At 40.3% G+C, this 22060-nt stretch overlaps 1 protein-coding gene across 2 annotated transcripts in view; it reads right to left on the bottom strand.

Moving 5' to 3' along the window:
• Nucleotides 1–2035: 2035 nt before the first annotated feature.
• The window catches only part of ell (elongation factor RNA polymerase II), a 37608-nt gene continuing 17583 nt past the window's right edge, over nucleotides 2036–22060 (bottom strand). For both annotated transcript variants that reach the window (XM_020622387.1, XM_020622388.1), the window contains 10 exons: nucleotides 15180–15301; nucleotides 13651–13814; nucleotides 12109–12359; nucleotides 11854–11978; nucleotides 8219–8300; nucleotides 4677–5280; nucleotides 4217–4283; nucleotides 2754–2925; nucleotides 2618–2662; nucleotides 2036–2526 (listed from right to left, as the gene is read on the bottom strand). In XM_020622387.1, the coding sequence (XP_020478043.1) occupies nucleotides 2422–2526; nucleotides 2618–2662; nucleotides 2754–2925; nucleotides 4217–4283; nucleotides 4677–5280; nucleotides 8219–8300; nucleotides 11854–11978; nucleotides 12109–12359; nucleotides 13651–13814; nucleotides 15180–15301 (1737 nt within the window). In that variant the 3' untranslated portion in view covers nucleotides 2036–2421. The remainder of the gene's footprint in view (nucleotides 2527–2617; nucleotides 2663–2753; nucleotides 2926–4216; nucleotides 4284–4676; nucleotides 5281–8218; nucleotides 8301–11853; nucleotides 11979–12108; nucleotides 12360–13650; nucleotides 13815–15179; nucleotides 15302–22060) is intronic.

The raw sequence follows: 22060 nt of genomic DNA, 5'->3' as shown, positions 1-22060 counted from the left end.
AATCTCTATAAATGTGATGCTATTTGTGTGTTCATCATAACCAAGCCACATACAGTGCCATATGTGCGTTACATTCATGGCATCACTATCCATTTCCAAGATGAATTACTTTTCATAACAATGTCAGATTATTTCCAAATAATTTTATTGAAACAAAGAATTTCAATCCCAGTCCCTTATTTTCAAAAAGCGTGCTTTGGGTTTTAGCGCCAACATTTCATGACTCTTCTCCAAAGCCCTCTTTGCTTGTACAGCAGCATATACATATTCAAACAAAAGAAAAAAAAAACTATACAACAGGTCATTTTGGCACAGTTAACTCATATGACGTACTCTTGTTCTTGCCTATCTTTACTTTCAAAGTGTTTGCTTCCCACTGGAGCAAAATGTGTTTACTTGACAGCTCATTCATGATAGATTTTGACCATAAAAGATGTAATATAGTAATCAAGTCAAAACAAGATACAGTGGAGAATGGAGGAGAAATGTCTTCCTTGTAAAAAATTGCAGTACTGGGCAATGCTGAGTGTTGGTTCTGGTGTCATAAAAAATTCATGTCCACTCCTGCCTAGACATCATCCAGCCAGCCTCAATCTTGGCCCTGCAGCAGTGCTGTGATGAGTCTCAGAGCATTGGCCTTAATATAGCGTTTGTACTGGGAGAATGCTTCAGTCTGAAACCTAACATTGCATTAAAACACTTCATCCCAGTCATGCAAATCCCATCTGAAGCAAAAGCACCTCCTGATGTCTCACACGCTGAGAAAATTTCCACTGCATCATAAATTTTAAGGATTAAAAGAAACAATAACAGGAAGTAGAGAATACTGAGACATGGTCCTTTGCCAACACTTGGTAGTGTATTGTTTCACCCCACTTGGGTAGCACTTCAGTATATATGCTGGTCAGAGCCATGTCTACTTGATTAGATACTGATTTATCTGGACTAGGCCTTTGCTTGGATAGGTTTCCCCACCCAAGTAAAGATACAAAGACTGTTTACTGTAACATCTGTAAAGCATGCACTCTGATGGACAAAGAGATTAAAGTGTCATTTAGCCAAAACGCCCAGGTAACAGCAAGATCAGGAGGAAAAAGTGCAGATATTTTTGTATTCACATAAGGTTGATATAAGAAATGCATTCACTGACAAAATTCAACTCGTTATACAGCATTTCTAATTTTGCTTTGAATACGCCAAGTGGATCTATCTTGATTAGACACTTCTCAGAGAAGAGAGCTGATCCAGGACCATCCTCCACTGAATATGTGACATCACATTTGAAAAGCTGGTTGGACGTTCGCAAGGCTCCACTTGGAAGATGATCACGGATGGCTTCATCTTAACAGTCATCTCAAATGGACTACCATGTGGGCTGATGAACAGATGAACAAAAAAGCTGAGCTCTTATAGACGATGTAAACGCTGCTGTTTCATCATATCTAAAGGTGTTAACTTAGGATACATCAACCTCAAACTCTGAACATTCTGAAGACTAAACAAAAAAGCCTGTAGATCTGAATCGCCTTATCTGCATCATCCTACAATCAGAGATCTTCCATTAGGATAATGAAAGTCAGGCTGGCAATGGACTCTGCAGATAACTTTGAATAACTCTATTGCTACAAAAGGCCTCATGAACTAACCATAACAAAGAACCACTGCTATAAGCAATGAACAAACACTGCATAATGATTGTATTCAAAGAAAATCTACAGCTCTAGAGAAAATGTTTGTCCACTTTGATAAGACATCCACACAGGGTTTTAGAAAAGAAAAGCCAAGCACACAAACCTCTCTCTGACTGTGTGCATTGAGAAGCATCATTTTGATTTCATCAACAGTAATATCAGCTTTTTTTTTTTTTATAAAAAGGAAACAATTAAATGCCAAAAGACAGAAAATTAGATGGGCAAGGCAGCTTCTGAATAAAATGAAACATTTCAGGTGTGATGACATAATTAAGAGGCAGCTTTTTAACAAGGCAACAAAAAGACAGTCAGAAGTTAACCTTTTGTGCTACAGTTGCAAAAAAAAAAAAAAAAAAAAAAAAAAATTCAACATCACAACCATTTGCTTCAGTATATGGGGAAAGCTGAGACATCATTCACTTAATCTTTCTCTAATCAAAAACAAATTAATTGCATTTGGTTTTTATCTCAGTGCACCACCCCGCCCCCACCTCTGTGCACAATAAGCAGGGTGGGCTGTTGTGGTTTAACTTTACAGATAAACCTGCCCCCCCCACCCCAAAAAAAAGTGTCCTGCTTAGCCCTCACTAGAGCCTTTAGCCCTGGTGAGGGGAATACTCCCTCCATGGCATCTTTAATGAGAACATGTTTAGAACAAGCAGAATCCATAGTTTTCCTTGATCTGCTTGGTTTCCAGAGATAATAGGGAAACAATGTCTAATAACTACTTTTAAAGTTGCTGTTGATCATACTCGGCAATAAGTCTCTTTATATGTGCCAGTTTGTTGTGTAGATATTCACAGCGGTTCTTCTCTTGGCTATAGTTTGGATTAGTCTGCAAGGGATGTGGGAAAAACACAGTCACAACCTGATAATTTACCCAAACACTACATGTCATCAAATTCTGATAACGTGTTAAAACCTACCTTTTTAATTTTATGATATTCTTGAAGTATTTGATTGTGGATTGTCTGTGAAGACACAAACAGGGCAACTGATATGAACATATGAAGGGTTTTCTTTGAGTTGCTCAGATTTGTGTGCATCCTTTAGGGAATCTACCTTGTACTTGTCAGTGCCTTGCTGGAGCTGTTTGAGCTCATTGTCAAGTACAGTAAACTGCCGGGTGATGCCCTCTATCCGAGCATGCAGATTCCGGTACTCACTGTACTCTGCGTTGAAATCGTTTTTATACCTCTGACGCTGCTCTGGAGAGCCAATCACTGTGTACTTTCTAGGAAGAGAGGGAATAAAAAGTTAAGGAATGGAGATTTTCACAGAAAATCACATAGAACACATACTTGGTTCAAGTGAGGGAGAAATAGTCATTAGAAAGAAAGAAACTCAGCACAAACCAATTAAATTTTTACCTGACACTGTGAGCCCCACCTCAGACAAAAGCAACACCACTACACCCCCACAGAAACTTCTGTTATACAACCCCTCCATGAGTTTCAGCTCTGTTTATTTATTAAGCTAGATTTGTTTTCATTTTGGCAAACTGTTAAAAGGTGACCTATTAACAGGTCCTGTCTGCAATGTACAGTCAACTATCACAGGATTACTTTGATCCTGAATAAAATGTGATGGTTGGATGACATGTCTGAGTTAAGAGAAGTCATTCTTCTATGAGATAATGATACCTTCAGTGCCTTGTGACTCAGAAGTACACATTTTGACACAAATGGATAGCTGGGTGCAGATAAGGCCAGTCGTTTTCTATATTAACATTTTCAACACTCCCCATACAGAGACAAAAATTGACAATGAATTGTTTCTACTCACGGTTAATGGTCATCATTGTCTCAGTCCTGGATCATTTTATTCGTCTGTGTCATAGTCTTCCACTGTTCAAAAACATCAGCGAAACATCACTATGCAGGGCGGCATATTTCTTCATTAGCAAACCCCAGATATATATATATGCACATTTGACTCTGTGTCGCGCCAACATCATGATATTATGGCCCCTCAGAGCCTTTGGGGCAACAAAGTAGGGCCCAAGGTTTAGTAATGAAAAGAATGCCGCCTTGCATAGTGATGTTCCGCTGTTGTCCAAAAACATCAGCAAAAGTCCAGGCACAGACGAATAAAATGATCCAGGACTGAAACAGTGATGATCATTAACCATGAGCAGAAGCAATTCACTGTCGATGTTAGTCTCTGTATGGGGAGTGTTGAAAATGTTAATACAAAAAAAAAAAAAAATGATCGGCCTTATCCTTTAAGTGCTTTACTTGCCTCAGATAGCAGTGTTTCAAAGCAACTGTTGGTAAATGGCAAAATGATAATTATCTAACTTTCTTTTGGATTTAGGGCGTTGGCATATACCTGCCCTTTTCATCTCATGTAGTTTTTAACCACATCTCTCTCTCTCCGGGGCCCCGCTTTACTCTCATGCCCCCTTTGGAAGACATTGCTTACAGTTTGAAAACCTCAACTTTATTCCTAAAAATAGTGAGAAATCAAATTCTCTTAGCTAGAAGCATGGATCTATTGGGACCTAAACTTGTTGACATACTCACAATAAATAGTCTGCCACCTCAGGTGATGACAAAGGAATACTGGTACTATTGCACATTCCATTCAGATCTGAAACAAGGTCACACAGTTAGAAAATTGCATTAATCTAAATTGGTTATCTTTGCTGTGTCTCTATGTGTGAAAGATGTTGTGGTGCAACTGGAAAGGCAACACAACAAAATGTTTTTTATAGTTAATCTCAAATTGTCTAAAGGTGCTGTCTGGCAGCTGGATTCACAGGTGTCTGCTTGAGGTTACTGAAAGCAAAGCTGAACAGCAGGGGTCTCCATTCAATCAGTGAGTCACATGATGCATCACCTACTCACAGTAATGACTAACTGGTGTAAATCCAAATATGAACTTCTATCCAGAAATCTTTTATCTGGTGCTGTGAATTTAGCAAATAAGACTGTGAAGAAAAAAATCTTTGTGTGTGTGTGTGTGTGTGTGTGTGTCTGTCACCTGTGCTTTTCTGTGGAATACTGTTGCTTTTTACACTTCCTGGGCTCATCTCACTGGCTTTAACAGGCTCAGGCACACACTCCTCATTGGTCTTCATGCCCTTCTGCTTCTCCTGCTCCTTTTCTCTTGCTCTCTCCTTGTCTTTATGCTTTTTTGACTTCTTCCTGGACTTGCTGTTGAAGGATGAAGAACTCTTGTCCCGAGCACTATGCAAGACTGTGTGTCCAGGAGATGGCGTGCCGGTGGTAGGCACGCTAAGTACTGTTGACAAAGAGAATTTTGAAGGCGGTTGGCTGAGCCTCTCAGACATTACTGTTTCTTGAGAGTCACAGTCTCTCCCGTTGTGGCTAGAGTCATTACTGACGTCCGACAGTGCTTCAAAAGGACGAGGGATGTCCAGTACAGGCAGCTGCTGGGAGCTTGATGCCATGCCGCTGTCTGACATAGAAACCACCGCTCCTGCCTGTGCCCCTCCTGCCTCTGCTCTTCCACAAGAGGAGCTGAGCTTGCCATTAACTTGGGCTGTTGCAGCCTTGCTGGCGAGGTGTGATATCCTGGGCTTTTTATTGACAAGCGGGTCAATGAAATCAGAAGCAGACCGTTTCTGGCAGAAAAAAAAAACAGCATTTTTAGTAGCAAAACCTAAAATAGAGTTCAACATAAACTCACTTCACCTCAGAGTGAGCGAGGGGAAAATGCAGTCTGGATCAGAGCAAACAAAGATGGTCGAGCTGCAGAGGACAAGGGAGCGTACAGAGGAGAGGCTCTAGTATCAAGGCTGCTGCACACTATTTTAAATCAAATTTAAGACTTTTTAAAGTCTTAAACAGGAAAAAAAACCATTTCCACAGCAGAACAAATACAAATTAACACAGGTGTAGCATGTGTATCCATGTTTCATTCAAATAAAATGACTGAATATCATAATTATGCAGCCCATGTATATGCATAATGCATTATATACGCTTTAAAGCAAATGCGTATTTAGATGACAATTACTGGTGCAACCATACAACCTATGGCTGTGAAAACATTTATAATGGAAAGAACAGCATGTATGGTTTTGATAACTTGCAGGCAACAGACAAGTGTAATCAAATTTTTATGAACATCTGTGCTACATATACATATTCAATTGTCAATTTAGTAAGTCTACCCAAACAAAAACAAAAAAAAAAAAAAAAACAGTTCTACCTAAAATCCTCCCTCCTGATTGTTGTAATGTTCAGTTTTGTTGAAACTTTGTATTCACTTTTGAGGCTGTGGTTTGTTTCTCAGTAACACACCTTGATATAATTTGGGGAAACAAGATTATAGAAACCCCTCAGTATAACACAATGTAATTCAACAGCAGCAAAAACCACAAACCCTACCTTTCAGTCGCAACAAAACACAGAACACTATAATGTTCATGACAGTGGAGGTTTTATTACAAGACTGGTTTAGGACTTTAGCCCCTAACCCTTTCATTTTTTTTAATTTAAAGTAAGACTTTTTAAAGGATCTGCAGGAAACTTGAGTATGCTTCCTAGAAGTATGGAGGCTGTGATGACTGTGCCGTCTTTTCACAATACCAGGAATTACATGTCAGACAATCTTTGGGAGTGGCTGAGAAAACCAGTGTTGACTGTCCCCAAAAGGAAGACTGGAGCATTCTGAAACAACAGCTAGAACCAGCCTGCCTAGCTGTTTCATAACTAAGCAGTTATGAAAATATCTCTCTTCTTTTTGGCCGTCCATTCACACTAAGCTGTCATTTTTACACTGCTCAACAATACCCCTTCCAGTGACAGCTGTAAAAGCCTTCCTCAACAAAAAATGGAGCAGAGAATTTATCTTTTGTTTTTGCATTTTTGTATGACAGGAAAACTTGAAAATAAGTGGAAACCAAGTGTTAGAGGGGGCACATGTTATTCCCCCCAATCATGGTGTGGACATGGTCTCTCCTTGTTTACCTTGCTGTCCTACCTGAGCCATCCCTCAGCTATCTCTGGTGTACACACAGCTTTACCTGCTGTTGGATTTATACCACTAAATCTAAAAGAGCCTGAGATACTGTTTGTGTACTGTGTTAACTGAGGAAAAGAGTGAATAGGAAGGGGGCAAACACTAAGTGTCTGAGGTGAGAAGAACCTGAGAGGAAGGAGATACTAGCCCAATAGCAAGGACAATAATCTCAGCCTCAACACGGACAAGATGAAGGAGATGATAGTGGACATGAGGAAGGAGAGGAGATCTCATCGGCCACTGTTCATCCAGGGGCTCGAAGTGGAGAGGGTGAGCAGCTTCAAATACCTGGGCATTCACATCAGTGAGGACCTCACTTGGACACTTAACACCACACAGCTGGTCAAGAAGGTCCAACGGCAGCTGTACTTCCTGAGGAGGTTTGGCATGTCGCCTAGGATCCTCAGCAACTTCTACAGCTGCATCATTGAGAGCATCTTGACCAGCTGCATCACTGTCTGGTATGGCAGCACTACTGCTATGGACCGCAAGCGCCTGCAGAGAGTGGTAAAGACTGCAGAGAAGATCACCAGGACTCCACTGCCCTCTCTGCAGAGCATTTACCACCGCAGGGTGCTTTTGAAAAACTCTTTCTTTCCCTCTGTCATCAGACTCCTAAACAGCTGAGGAGTTTATTACCAGGAAATAAGTCATGTACTGTTTACATTCTCAGTTTGCACATGCATAATTGCACAATGACTGTTGACTGCTGCACATGCTGCTCCCATGCAGCATACATTCTCTGTTATATTATATATTTTTATTATATCTCTTCATTTGCTGCCTTAAAGTGCCTTACTTATTTATCTACTTTATATATTTTGTGGCATTCATGTGGACGGCAAAGTAAGAATTTCATTGTACAGGAAAACACGTTGCCTAACTGTGCATATGACAAACACTTTGACTTGACCTTGACAGAGCAGTTCCTCTTTCCTTTACTTAACAGAAGTGTAAACAGTGGACAAACTCAAAAGTATGGACTGATATATACAATATAAATAGCAGGTGGAGGAGATTTAATGGTACTCATACAACTAATAGGCCCACAACCCGTCAAAACTTTTAGAACACCTCAATTTTTGCAGTCGCTAATACTGTAATTCAGCAGCCAAACACACTTGTGGTGATCTTCCTATAATTGAAAGCAAATACTGTTCATATTGACAGCACTGTTTCAGATGTTCCCACACATGTGCTGCACACTTGTAGGTTGCTTTGTTTTCCCTCTTTACCGGAAAAGGTTTGACTTCTTTGTTAAGTGTGTGTGTGTGTGTGTGTACACACCTACAGTATATATTTTTTTTTATTTCCCCCCTCTCTTTCAAATGCTCAGAAACCCTCTGGAAAATAAGTATACCCTGATTAACAATGTAAAACATTAGCAATTTTGACCTAACATCATGAAAATATCCAGCACTATCCCACTGGAGTAAAAACAAGCTGTACAACTGGGAAAAATGAAAACCGTGTGGCTGTTTAGAGATGGAGAAGTAAATAGAAGCGAGAGACAGAAGGAAAAACAGGATGCTCACCTGAGATGGCGAGCTGCTGGCCAGCTCTTTGGGTGGACTTTCCGGTGGAGGTGCAGAGCTGTTCTGGGTTTGGCACTGTTTTCTAAGAGAGTGAACACGTACATGCACATAAACACACACATACAAGAAAAAAAACAAAACAAACTGAATATATTTCTATTGCAGCACACCAGGAACACTACTTCAACTGTCCAGCTATCTGTTGATGGTGATGGCATTTCCAATGGCACTGATGCAGCAATGTTGGACAATTCAATTCATCCGATTGTTCTTCCGGTGTAAATATTGTTAATTTATTCGACCAGGCTCTTGAGGTCCTGAAAGGCTAAAGGCCTTGTGAAATCTGCCTTATGTGTAGTCATTTGTGCTCTTTGAGCACATTAAATTACTCTCAAGCAATTTCTTCAGAGACAGGCTAATTCTACAGATGCACGAGGACATTACAAACGGTCACATTGTGAAGTTGAATGTGTAGCTATAGCAACTGAATAAAAGGAGGAGCTACCTGACAGAGGAACATTTTATTACAAACACACACTTCAAAAGGCAAAATTTCAGTGATTAAATGTGTACAACTTTTCTACCACTCCTCACTGTTTTTAGGATGTTTAATGGAAGATTCTGTTTTTGTTTTCCTGAAAAGAAATGCCTAATCTCATATACACTGCTGCATGTTTATTTAGTGGTTGATCATTTCTGGCAGCTGCTTCATGACAGCTGAAAAAGTGGCATGACACACTACAGTGAGAGAGAATATGGTACTGCATAGTAATTTGGGTATGGGTGTTGTTTGGGAGGTTTTGCTGGCAATATGTGCACCACAAACTTGACTAGATGGTCTTTAAATGGAAACAGGAACATCCTTTATTTGTTTTCATTCTGCACTATTACTGACCGCCTCCACAAGAGGCTTGACCAACTGCATTTGGATTTGCCTGCTTGTGATCACATCTGCCAGGACCCATCTTATTGCCAGATATGAACAGGTCAGGCAGCAGTAGTATCAAAACAAAAAGAGCTGTGCCAATATACAGCTATCCAATCCAGATAAACAGTGCCTAACCAATACAACCAAGTCAAAGTTAGCACACAGAATGAAAGCCAGCCCATTGATCCTATTCCTATTGATTGGTAAACTCACTAGTAGTGGCCGAGTTTCAGTCTGGCAAAACAAACTGGTCTATCTCTGATTTTAAAGTTTATTGATGCTAGCAAAGAAGCCACAAACACAAACATGGCTAATTAATCTGAACATGCACATTTAGTTTGATGATATTATCAGTAGGGGGCAGTTGGGTACACAAAGTCTTGTCAATGCCCCACCCTAGTTCAATCAGGGCATGTGTCTGTGGTGGGGTAGTCATGCAGACATGTGGGAGCTACGAGTGAGACAGCAGGTAGACCGGTACAACTGAACCTTGGACCAGTGCCACCTCACACACAGATCAGCATGTGCTGGAACACTGTTGCATCACACGAATTCTATGCTCACATTGGTGTGTGACCAACTATATACACACTCAAGACTCTGGAAAAGCTGGGGAGGGGGAGGTAGTGTTAGGTGGGAGGCTGTGGTTGTTAGCTGATAACCTCACAAACAGCGCTCAAAGTATGTGAAAACACAGACACAAGGCTCTAAGTATGTGCAGATATGCATGGCTTTACAAAGACATGCACACAGAAACTAGACTGAATAAACAAACATAGTAATAAGAACACTAATTCTATATAGTGCACTAATAAGTACCACGTTTGTGAAACTTTTTTTTCATAAGGCTGTTGTATTGAGCCATTTTTGGACAGACCTTCCCATTGAACTGAATAGGTAAGCATGTCCAAACCTGTGACTGGTGGTGTGTATATATGACCCTATGTAAATAATGTAAATCCTAGAAGCACCTTTAAAGAGTCCAATAAAGCGCAAAAAATGTCGTAAAACTATGATATTAGCAGTCACAGCAAAAACTGGACTTTTCAGGTATGTAAATCAGTATCATGTTGCAGGGCTACTGCCTCATACAGGTCTTCCTTCTGTCCACTCAGTGTTGGCTCTAGTCACTCTAGCTGCCCTTGGGTTTGTACCACAGGTATATTAAAGCAAACCATAAACAACAGGAGTTATTCTCAAGTCCACTACATAAACAAAAGGAGAGTTGACCACTGCTGCCTGGTCTATAAATAGCTAGCTGGGAGCTTGCTTTTCCTTAATGTCCCCTATCCTGAGAAACCTGAATTTTCCACTGGGAAAAAGGCCAACAGCTCATGCTGTCAAACAACAATTCAGGTGGAGCACAAACAACAAATCAACACTCTCTAACAGCCTAAACTGAGGCTCAAAAAGGTCGACCTAGTTAAAGCAAATATAAAGAATCAGCAGTTACAAAAAATGTTAATGTAATAATGAAATTCACTGCAGGGACTGTGGAGGGACTTAGGCTTCATCATCTAAAACAGTGGTCCCCAACCTTTTTATCACTGCGGACCGGTCAACGCTAGACAATTTTACTGCGGCCCGGGGGGGGGTACGTAGATTGTTTATATTGTAAATATAATAATAAATGTGAATTTACTGTGTACTTGTATGCAACTTTATTAGCAGCTTCCTCGTAACATTGCGCCAACAACATAACATGAGTATAACATCAAAGTCTCAGTTTTCAGTGCTGTGGTTTACGATCTCAGGGTATTCTGTCATGACTTTAATCCAGAACACCGACAGAGTTGTTGTCTCGAACATACTTTTAAGGCCGCCGTCATTTGCGATCTCCAGCAGTTGATCTTCTTCTTGCACAGACCTGCTGGATTCACCTGGTTTGTTGACAAATGGGTTGCGGATCCATTCCTTGGCAGTTCGTGGGTCCTTTGTGGTTGGGAAGTAGCGCTCGAACTCTTTTAAAAGCAAAGACAGGTGATCGTGCACCAGCTGGGAGAATGAAGGCTCTGGCTCAGTCTCACCCAAAATCCCCGCTAATGTTTTAAACATGTCCAAAATGCCTCTGTTGACGCGCCGTCCCCACAAATCCAGTTTGGCTTTAAATGCAGCTACTTTATCTGCCAACTTGAAGACAGTTGTCATTTTCCCCTGAAGTGACAGATTGAGTTCATTGAGCAGGCTGAATATGTCCACAAGTAAGCCAGTTTTGGCGCTCAAGTGACCGAGATGTAACCGAGAGAATGCGGTCATTTTTCAAAATAAAAGATCGTTCAGACTCAGATAATAAATAAAACGGAAATAATTAATAATTTCTTGTACGGCCCGGTACCAGTTGATCCACGGACCGGTACCGGTCCGCGGCCCGGGGGTTGGGGACCACTGATCTAAAAGACCTACTCACAAACACTGCAAAATAAACTCTTAGTCTACACCAACTCTGATTCATCAAATTACCAGTGTTAAGAAAAAAAAAAGAACTAACTTAGTGGGCTGATTCAAGAATGACTACAAAAAATAAGCACATTACACCAATCTTTAAAAAAATATATACACATTTATCGCCTTTAGGTGCTAAATGTGTCACTGCGCATTGTGTTTCAAAATGACTGTTCAGCTCCCCTAAATTTATGGCTGAAGAGATTCTTCATTAGAACAGGGTGATGTGTGGGTTTCATAGTGAGAGTACACATCTCTGATGTACCTAAACAGGATCCTCTTGAGAAGCTGCTGGTCGCCCTCTGTGTAGCCTGGCCAGTCCTTCTGAATTTCCTTATACAAAAAGTCCTTCAATGTGAAGGTGTTGTCTTTCCCATTGAGGTTTGCCACCTAGGTAATGAAAAACAGCAAAGGGTAAGTCTGCTGCCTTCTGTAGTTGAGGATAATCAGAAGGGATAACTTCACTGTAAGGTCTAGACGATGTACTATTGTATGTACTATTGGAAAGCATGTGTACAACCTGTTGCAGGTGGCTGTCCAGGGAGTCTTTGTCTAACTGTGAGAGGCCGTCTTTCTGCAGCCTTAGTATCAGCTCAGGCTTCTTGTAAGGCTTGAGGGCCAGCAGGTGGAGGAGGCGCTCTCGGAGCGGCCTGTGCTGGGTCATGCTTTTCTTCATTGTACTGCTAGAGATGATGACAGGCCGAGATGTTCTCCGTAACGGAGCGATATCTGAGAGGCCAGGTGCCGGTTTCCGGATCTGAACCTTCTTGCCTGAAAGAAGTTACAAATGTGAAGGAAGAGAAGTTGAGACTGCACAGAGGGGTACTGCAGACTTCAAAACAAAAAGAAAATACTGTGATGACACCAATTAATTTTCTGCTTATCTACATTTATTTACCTTACCAACAGTTTTTAGTGCTGAACTTAATGTCCTGTTGTGTGCACTCTTTGGTAATTTGGTGTTAAATTCAAAACTATAAACTGAGGTTTGGAATAAAACTCGTACAATGCACATAGGTACAAGACAAAAGGAAAGAAAACAATGAGCAAAAGACATTCAGCCACAGTGATTCTGGAGCATGTAAGGCCTTCTAAGGTTTAATGAGATTTTCAGCTTGAGAATTTTAATTACAGGAGGAATTTTGTGAACTATACTATAATCGATCACTGAAACAAAAGAACAAGTGATTTTTTTTGGCTGGCAGCCAATACTTGCATGTTTTGGTCAAACAAACAAAACAAAATCTCAAAAGGAATTCATCTTAACTAACTGTTAATGACTGGAAGAGCTTGCAGATAATTCATAAGAGATGGCTCTTTATCACTGCCAAGTCCATTCAAATGCACCTTCCATTATAAACATCAGCTATCACCACCTTTTCCTGCTGCGACTTTTGGTCAAGTGATTCAGATTCAAATGAATTTTGTGTTGCCTCCTACTGAGACTGAAACAAAGCACACATGGACTAAATATTTTTGGACTTGCAGCTGAACAGTAAACAAGTTTACACTGGATTTCATTCGTTGCAATGCTGCTGTGGTTTTTCCACTGCAACTGTTGCTCGGTGCATTTTATAATACAACTCAAAAACCTAACAACAAAAAGGCAGCAAGTTGATGCATTATGCCTTGGTACATGTTTACCTCTTTTTGTTTATATCACATTCAAAGAAAGAGAATCAGTGCGTATGTGGTGCATTATATGCTTGACCATTGAGGAGCCAACAACCATCAAATTCGATAAGTCATGGTTATAGACAGTGTGCTGGACCTCTGGTATTCAGCCCTGGATCACAAATGACCTGTCTGGTCCAATGTGAGCCCATTGACCAGTGGCGAAAGCCTGCACAAACACATGGGCCATTTAGGGGTATGCAGGGTACAGATACTCTCCCACTTGCTTTATGCCTGTTAACACCCTTACAGTGTTTAAATGGCAATATTTCTTTCCTATCAACCAGAAGAAGCTGAATTATTAGGTACTAGTGGTTTCAAGTCCATGACTGAAAAAAAAGGTCCAGCTGACTTGAGGTATTCATTTGTCAATATCACATCTCCTCACCTACATATCGTCCCCCAGGCTTGATGACGATGGCGCTCCTACTGCGAGTCTCCTCCTCCACCTGTGCCATGCTTTCCCTGGCCTTTTGGTAGGAGTCGTCAGTGGCACATACTGTAATCTTGTCTTGGATCCCACCCAAACAGTCCAGCTGAATGCTGCCTTCACTGCCAAAACAAAGACAAGTTGTTCAGAGAGGAAGACAGGTGACCAAAAGCTTCAATCAGAAAAGAAAAGACAATCACTAATTATTATCAAGGTGCTGTATGAGAAGATCCTGCCTTAAAATACTGAACATAAATTGACTACTACAAGTTCATTCTCAGCATCAGCCTTGAATCTCTTCTGCAATAGCCCGTTTCTTCACTGTGTATTTTATGTACAAATGAGATCCATTTAATGCACTATTATTGTTAATTTCCATTCAACTGTGGGTTCCCACAGTCCAACTCACTGCCACATCAAATCTCGACTTTCTGGCTCCCTTTGATTCCCTTCCACTCCGATGAGGATCTAGCAGAAAATGAGATGGTGTGGTGCAGGCAGTGGAAGGTGAGCACTGTCATTTGGATTTTAGATTAGAACTCAAGGTTGATTAGGATCCAGTCAGAGATGTGGATGAACTCTGACACACTTGTTACAAAATATTTGCAGAGTAATGGGGCCAGCCACAGGACAGCCAGAAGCAGAGGATTCTTCTTGTTCTTGTTTTCTACTTCTTTTCACTTTAACACAGACATCGAGCCCTATTCGTTTGATTCAGTCAGCATTTTCTGCATATGTTAGGCTAGAGATAATGTGCAGAATGAGATTAATGGGTTTTGGTGGAAGAGAATTGACCCACATCATGAACAGGTCTTGTGTTGCTGCAGCTGCTACTATAAAAACACAATTGCAGAAGGACGGATATTAAAATTGAAATGTATTTGAACACTAAATAGTTTTAATTTGCACTGGAAATATAGCATAGGTCTTTCAGAAACTAATGCATGCACTCTTTTGAACTTCATTCTTATTTTGCAAAACCTAGTTCAATGATTAATTTACTTTAGAAAAATAACTGAATAGTGCCACAAAGGTCGCTTTTGATTTTACTGACAGAACCCAAGTCACTTGCCAGTGTCACCTTTTCACAATCGCTTTATTGTAAATACATAAACTAAGTACCAGTATGTTGCGTAATGCCCATAACCCCAAGAGTTGCATATTTCCATTTAGTGGCTGCTACTTGGAGCCCCTGTTGTCTTCATCAGGGATGCCTGTTGGCAGTTTAATGATTCAACTCGGGTCTGAAGTACTGTATGTTAAACTAACAGACTGTTTGCCGGAGAACGCTCATTAGGTAACTCATGTCCAAAGACCGTTGACTATTGAACAGAGCTCAAAGACAGTAAACTCTTGATTGAAATGCCTGTGCACAATTAATATGAATTACAACACAACAGTTAATACATTTGTGTTTCTGAACAAGAAGAATTAGTTGCACACTTTAGAAAAAGAAAAAGTGAGTGGGACTGAGTGTTTGTTTTCACCTGGTGATGTACTGCTGGATGCAGTCGAAGCTGCCCTGGGGGTTATCTCTGCCCACATTTGATAAATAGAATGTAAACGTTTGCAGTTCATTGAGATTTTCTGACCGTGGTATTGAAATTTTCTGTTGAAGACAAAAAAAAAAAAAAAGATGTACACAAACATATGAAAACAACACCAACTACCTATATTCTAAACCAATTGTTGTTGTCGTCCAAATAACACTAGAAATCAAAAGCGCACATCTCTTTCTGCTTTTTAGTACCATCTTAGGCCGTTTCTTTCATAAATGTGATTTCTCCATTATTTTCACACCTGTATATTATTAACATCATTTGGATACCTTCCAGCCAAGCCCTATAAAAGGATGACTAACTGCACTCCACACTCTGTTAGCAGATTTAAAACTAATTCTTCTAGCTGATGTATTAGGTACTATAGACAAATGTCAGTGCTGTACACCTTGAAAATTTGGCCCTGGCTAAGCAGCACCGTGAATAAGCTTAAGGCATTTTTTCTCTTGCATCAAAAACACTGAAAACCTCACAAAATGGAATTAAATTCCACTGCCTTCTCTTTTACCAAATCATATCTACTCAGACATACTATGCACAGCAAGTGTTCCTGTGTTCCCTGCATGTGAGGAACTGCAGATAAATTACTATAGCAGAAGAACTATGATAAGTACCTGCACTCTCTGGCCTTTGACACAGTTATTCCACCCCCACAATTACCTCTGTCACCCTACAGGTCTCTTTTTAGAAGACTATGGAGGAAGTGTTAACCACCAAGCTGCAAACCTCTGACAACCTACTTAAATGGAGGAAATAATCTGTCATATGTCATCTGGAAGGCAGATGTTGCAGTTTTGCTCTAAAACACATCTTGCACCATTACTGTTGGGCACTGTGTGAAAATGGTTAACATTTTAATTCAGTCCAAAGGAGCATGTCAGTAATCATCTTAAGAGAGAAAGGAGGAGCTGAGAAAGCCCCGGATTACACTGTATCCTCATTAGAATGTCAGGCCAATACTGGATTAATATGACAGGTCCTGAAGAGAAAAACACCAGTTTTAGACAGAGGGCTGTGTTTCCAAAAGGGGCCGGTAGGCTGACCCATGAGCCGGGACTCAAGCAGTGTCACAGCCAGGGACTATGCATCACACTGAGCCAGGGTAACCAAAGACAGATGAAGTTACCAATTAGACTGTTCTGGATGCATAGTACAGGTCCTTCTGACCAGTGAGCAGCTCATCGACATGGCCTACATCAGAGGCTTTGCCTTTAACTCACTGGCTTCTTCTGACGTGCGGTCAGACTGCAGGAAACTCAGCTCATTTACCAAAGGTCTCAACATGTGTGAAGGTTGCAGGTGACCAACTATAAATAAATAAATAAATACAGTTTTTTATTTGCCTTCCTGGGAGGCCACGGCTCTCAGTTATCCATAATGCTTCACTTCAGTATAACACAACTTCTGCTGCAACCTGCCTCTGAGATAAATGAATAACTGACATGATATGAAAATACAAACATAGTGTAGCTTGGTTTTTGAACACAGTGTAGATCATTCTACACCACAAGGTTGTGGACTGGACGGTAGTACATGCTAGTAAAGGCAAATTTATCATGGCAGGACATGGAGGAAGCAATCCTACATTACATTTGAAGTTGGAGAGATCAACCAGCCAGTGCTTCTGCTGCTAGCAAGAAAAAAGTTCTGCTAGGCCAGTCATAACAACATTACCAATATATTCACTTTTATCTCTGCTAGCTGGTTTCAGCAAACAGAAAAAGAGAGAGAGTTAAGCAGTTCCAGGGTACTCTATGATCATTTAACTTTCTGCAGTTTGCTTGCTTTACAAGGGGGTTAACAGCAGCAACGTTAGCAGCTATGCCCAGTCTCAGTGGAGAAAGCCACATAAGACATGATGAAATGAACATTTGTAGAAGCAACAGTGATACAACCTGTACTATACAGTATTGTCAGTGTTGTAAGAGATTTAAGTGTACAACTGGCACAATTTTAAACTGGAACATACTCGTGTCATGTTTATGTGTAAAAACAGAGGAGACAGGTTATGTACATGAACCCAAAAACGATTTAAGGAGCAAAAGGAACCGACTGAAAGACAAGGCACTGGGGAGTGACTCAGCTGAGTCACTGACTCACACTGTAGAGGATGAAAAAGGTTTCTTCACACTAAATGGCTCAGGCTCCACTTTCACAAACCTGAGTGTTAAGGCCATCATGTGCATACATGCACTTACTCATCCATGGACAAGTGGAGCTCCTAAAGAAAATGGGTTATCATTAAGATAAATGCAACCACACCCTATTTGCCTTTGTGACTGGAGCTTTAACTAGTTTGTTTTTATTGTTTTAACTGAATTCTCAGACTGTCTGATTTAGTGCTTAGTACAGATAAAATAATCATAATGGGTGACCAATATTCATGTAGATGCGGACAATGACAGCCTCAACAGTAAGCATTCAGTTCATTATTGGCTTTTCTCAAACTGTAAATAAACCCACTCACTGTTTTAATCACACCCTTGATCTTGCTCTGACATATGGCATCGAAACTGAACACTTAATAGTTTTTCCCCAAAACCCTCTCCTGTCTGACCATTTTCTAATAACTATTGAATTCGGATTATTAACTATGTGGGGAAAAATTCCATTACAGTAGATGTCTATCTGACAATGCTGTTACCAAATTTAAGGAAATGATTCCATCATTATTTACTTCAGTGCCATGTGCCAATATAATGGAGGGAGGCCACCTTAACTTTACTCCCACACAAGTCGATAATCTTGTTGATAGTATTGCAGCCTCTCTGCGTACGACACTTGATACTGTTGCCCGGTTGAGGAGGCCCGGTGGTACAGCTCGCAGCGCCACACCCCAAGTCAGAAAAGCTTTTCTTTGCCTGGAAAGATGGTTTAATGTATAAAAAAGCCCTCCATAGTGCCAGAACCGCATACCATCCATCACTGATAGAGGAAAATAAGAACAACCCCAGGTTTCTTTTCAGCACTGTAGCCAGGCTGACAAAGAGCCACAGTGCTGTTGAGCTTAACATTCCCTTAGACCTCAGCAGCAATGACTTCATGAGCTTCTTTACAAATAAAATCACAACTATTCGAGGAAAAAATTTATCAAATCATTCCCACAACTCACAGGTGTGCCATCAAGTACATTGGTTTTAGAATCATCTGCAAGACCTCATTTATACTTAGACTACTTCACTTCTCTTCCATTGATCTCAATGAGTTTGCCTCAATTGCTTTATCTAAATCATCATGTCTCTTAGACCCCATCCCAACCACGATGCTCAAAGACATCTTGCCCCTAATCAACATGTCCATATTAGATCTGATTAACCTCTATCTATTAACAGAGCTATGTTCTGCAGGCTTTTAAGGTTGCTGTAATTAAACCTCTACTCAAAAAGCCTACTCTTGGTTTTCTAGCTAATTATAGACCAACATCCAAGTTTATTTCTAAAATCCTTGAAAAAGCTGTTGCAAAGCAGTTATGTGACCACTTGCACAAGAACGATTTATTTGAGGATTTTCAGTCAGGTTTTAGAGTCCATCATAGTACAGAAACTGCACTAGTGAAAGTCACCAATGATCTTCTCCTAGCCTCGGACAAAGGACTTGTCTCCATACTTGTCCTCTTAGATCTCAGTGCCGCTTTTGACACCACTGATCACAGCATCTTACTACAGAGACTTGAACATGTTATTGGGATTAAAGGAACCACACTAAGTTGGTTCAAATCTTACTTATCAGAAAGATTCCAGTTTGTTCATGTTAATGACTCTTCTGCGCAGACTGAAGTTAGTCACGGCGTTCCGCAGGGCTCTGTGTTAGGTTCAATTCTCTTCACTTAACATTGCCTAAAGGGAGCATGTATGTTCAGGAAACAGCATAAATTTCCATTGCTATGCAGATGATACTCAGTTATATTTATCTATGAACCCAAATGAATCAGATCAGTTGGTCAAACTTCAAGCATGTCTTAAAGACATAAAGGCCTGGATGACTTGTAATTTATTACTTATAAACGGACAAAACTAAAGTTATTGTACTTGGGCCTGAAAACCTTAGAAACCTGCTGTATAGGTAATCTAGATGACATAGCTCTGGCCTCCAACAATACTGTGAGGAACATTGTAGTCATTTTTAACCAGGATATGTCCTTTAAATCACACATAAACCAGGTCTTTAGACCTGCCTTCTTTCACCTCGCATCCTCCCCCAAAGTGATGCTGAAAAACTGGTCCATGCATTTGTTACTTCCAGGCTGGACTACTGTAACTCTTTACTATCAGGATGTCCCAATCATTCCATAAAAAGCCTCCAGTTAATCCAAAGTGCTGCAGCCAGAGTACTGACAGGAACTAGCAAGAGAGATCATATTTCTCCTATATTAGCTTCTCTCCACTGGCTCCTTGTGAAATCCAGAATAGAATTTAAAATCCTTATACTAACATACAAAGCCTTTAAATGACAAGGTTCCATCATATCTTAAAGACCTCGTAGAGCCTTATCATCCTAACAGAGCACTTCGCTCTCAGAGTGCAGGTTTACTTGTGGTTCCTAGAGTCCACAGAAGCAGAATGGGAGGCAGAGCCTTTAGCTATCAAGCTCCTCTCCTATGGAACCAACTCCCAGTCTCAGTTCAGGAGGCGGACACCCTCTCTACCTTTAAGATTAGACTTAAGACTTTCCTTTTTGATAAAGCTTATAGTTAGGGCTCGGGCAGGTGGTCATTCCAGTTGACTATGATATGATGCATATCAGCAATTTTGATTTTTGAAATTGTATATATTAAATATGCACTCAGTCTCCAATAAAGCAGCATCATCATAATATATTGAACATAACAACTTTCTGAAAAACAAAAAGGCCCATTCAGGCTTAAGAAGTCACATTTTCTGAACATTACTAACACTACTTAATATTGATTTTAATCTGTGTTGACAGAACAAAAGAGTAATTCAGCAAGGACCTGCTCAGAATATGGAAAAAGACCCCACTAATAACTTACAAAAAAAAAAAAGAAAAAAAGGCATCACACCTGTTCTCTGAACTACTCATTCCTGATGCACAAGAATAATCCAGCTGTGAACAATGTAACTGCAGGAAAACATTTATTTTTGACAACTTCACTCTTCACATCATAGGAAAGTCTAAAAACCCTAGCATTAATATGCATTTAAGATGCAAATAAAAAAAGGCTCCCTACCGGTTGTTATCAAAGCTTTAAGAGCCTTACCCTGCTGTTGCCAACCTAGACCAAACAGAGCAATGGAAAAAAGCACAAGTGCACACCAAAAAACACAGAGAGATTACTTCATACTGAATGGCAGAGAGCAACAATGAAACTCACCATCTCTACAAGTAATAATCCCTTTTATAAAGCTTTTTCTAAAGGCAGACAAGGATTTTAAAGATGTTGTCCATCCACCCCCTCCCTGTTCTGCCTGTATCTAGCCTCATCCTCTCATTCAGCATGGCAAACAATGCCACTATTCAGGTCGTTGGAGAGGACCAAACCCCACGCGCTTCGTCAAGTCTTCTCTCCAAGGCCAGGGGAAAGATGGAGCAAAGAGATTGAAAACAAATCAGCCAGACAGATAGAACTCTGACACACAAAGACCACATCAATAGTTGGTGCTTAATGGTTAGAGGTTTTGCTTCATGTCACCTTATGTTTTTCCTTATAGGTGAACACCCTGCAAAGACTACAGCAAACAAGTAGGTGACCTTTGACGTGTATGGGTGAAGTGGTCCTGCAAAAGAGGAAATGACTACTCCTGCGGTATTCAGAGTTCCAACAACACTGGAAAGACAACAAAATCCAACTAGCCAAGTATTTTCACGCCAATGTAAGTCATATCCCCAGAACAGAATTTGACAATATATATATGATTAAGACTTGTAGCTTGCAGTCAGTGTGCTGTCAGAGAAACAGACCAAAAAATAAAATAAAAAAAGTTATTAATAAACAGGCTATAACTGCCTCTAATAACCTGAAAAAAAAAAATCAGCTGGACTAGGTTTTCTAGGTTGAAGATGCTTCATCTCTCATCCAAGAGGCTTTATCAGTTCTGCTCAACTGACGTTGAGTCAGAGATATTTATCCCCCTTGGTGGTTTTTCAGTCCTTAGATGCCCAACAATGTCCCCTAACTACTGAGTCGTTATAGCCCAGTATCGGTGAGAGTTGTTACCTGTCTCTGAACCCTCACCTGTGGACCGATGCCTATTGTCCTGGTGGACATGTTTGGGCAGAGATCTCAAAACAGGATTGTAGATGGATGACAAGTTGTGTCTTAGTACACCACCCCTGTTTAGTGAGGGGTGTTCTATTTGGACAAAAATAGCTTCCTTGACTCCTCTCTCAAACCAGCGATGTTCTCTGGCGAGGATCTGAGCCCATATTCACAAAGTATCTTAGAATTCTCTCAGAAAGCTCCTATCTTAGCCTAAAAGGTCTTAGTTGAGGGGCCTGGACTAAAAGTGAATTAGGAAACTTCTCAGAGCAACTCTGAGCAAGGAAAGTACAAAAACGTTTATCTTAATGAGGAGGTGTGGTTGACCCTGTTGCTAGGGATGACGCAGCAAATCATGGACTGTGATTGGTTGATAAAGAATCTGTCTAGTCTTTACAAAAATGCAGTCTTTGTGAAAAGAGAATATATGATAACATGATGGACAGTGAAATCATAATGTTTGTATAAAAAAAAAATTATATATATATATATATATATATATACACACACACAATTATAGAGTAAGCGTGTTTTAAAAATTTGAAGTTTTTAAAAGAAGCCATTTTCGGTTTCATTTCGGTTTTCTGACACA

Source organism: Monopterus albus, unplaced genomic scaffold, assembly GCF_001952655.1.
Source record: "Monopterus albus unplaced genomic scaffold, M_albus_1.0 scaffold279.1, whole genome shotgun sequence".
Taxonomy (NCBI): Eukaryota; Metazoa; Chordata; class Actinopteri; order Synbranchiformes; family Synbranchidae; genus Monopterus; species Monopterus albus.
The sequence above is the reverse complement of the archived record's forward strand: the minus strand, read 5'-3'. Positions and strand labels throughout refer to the sequence as shown.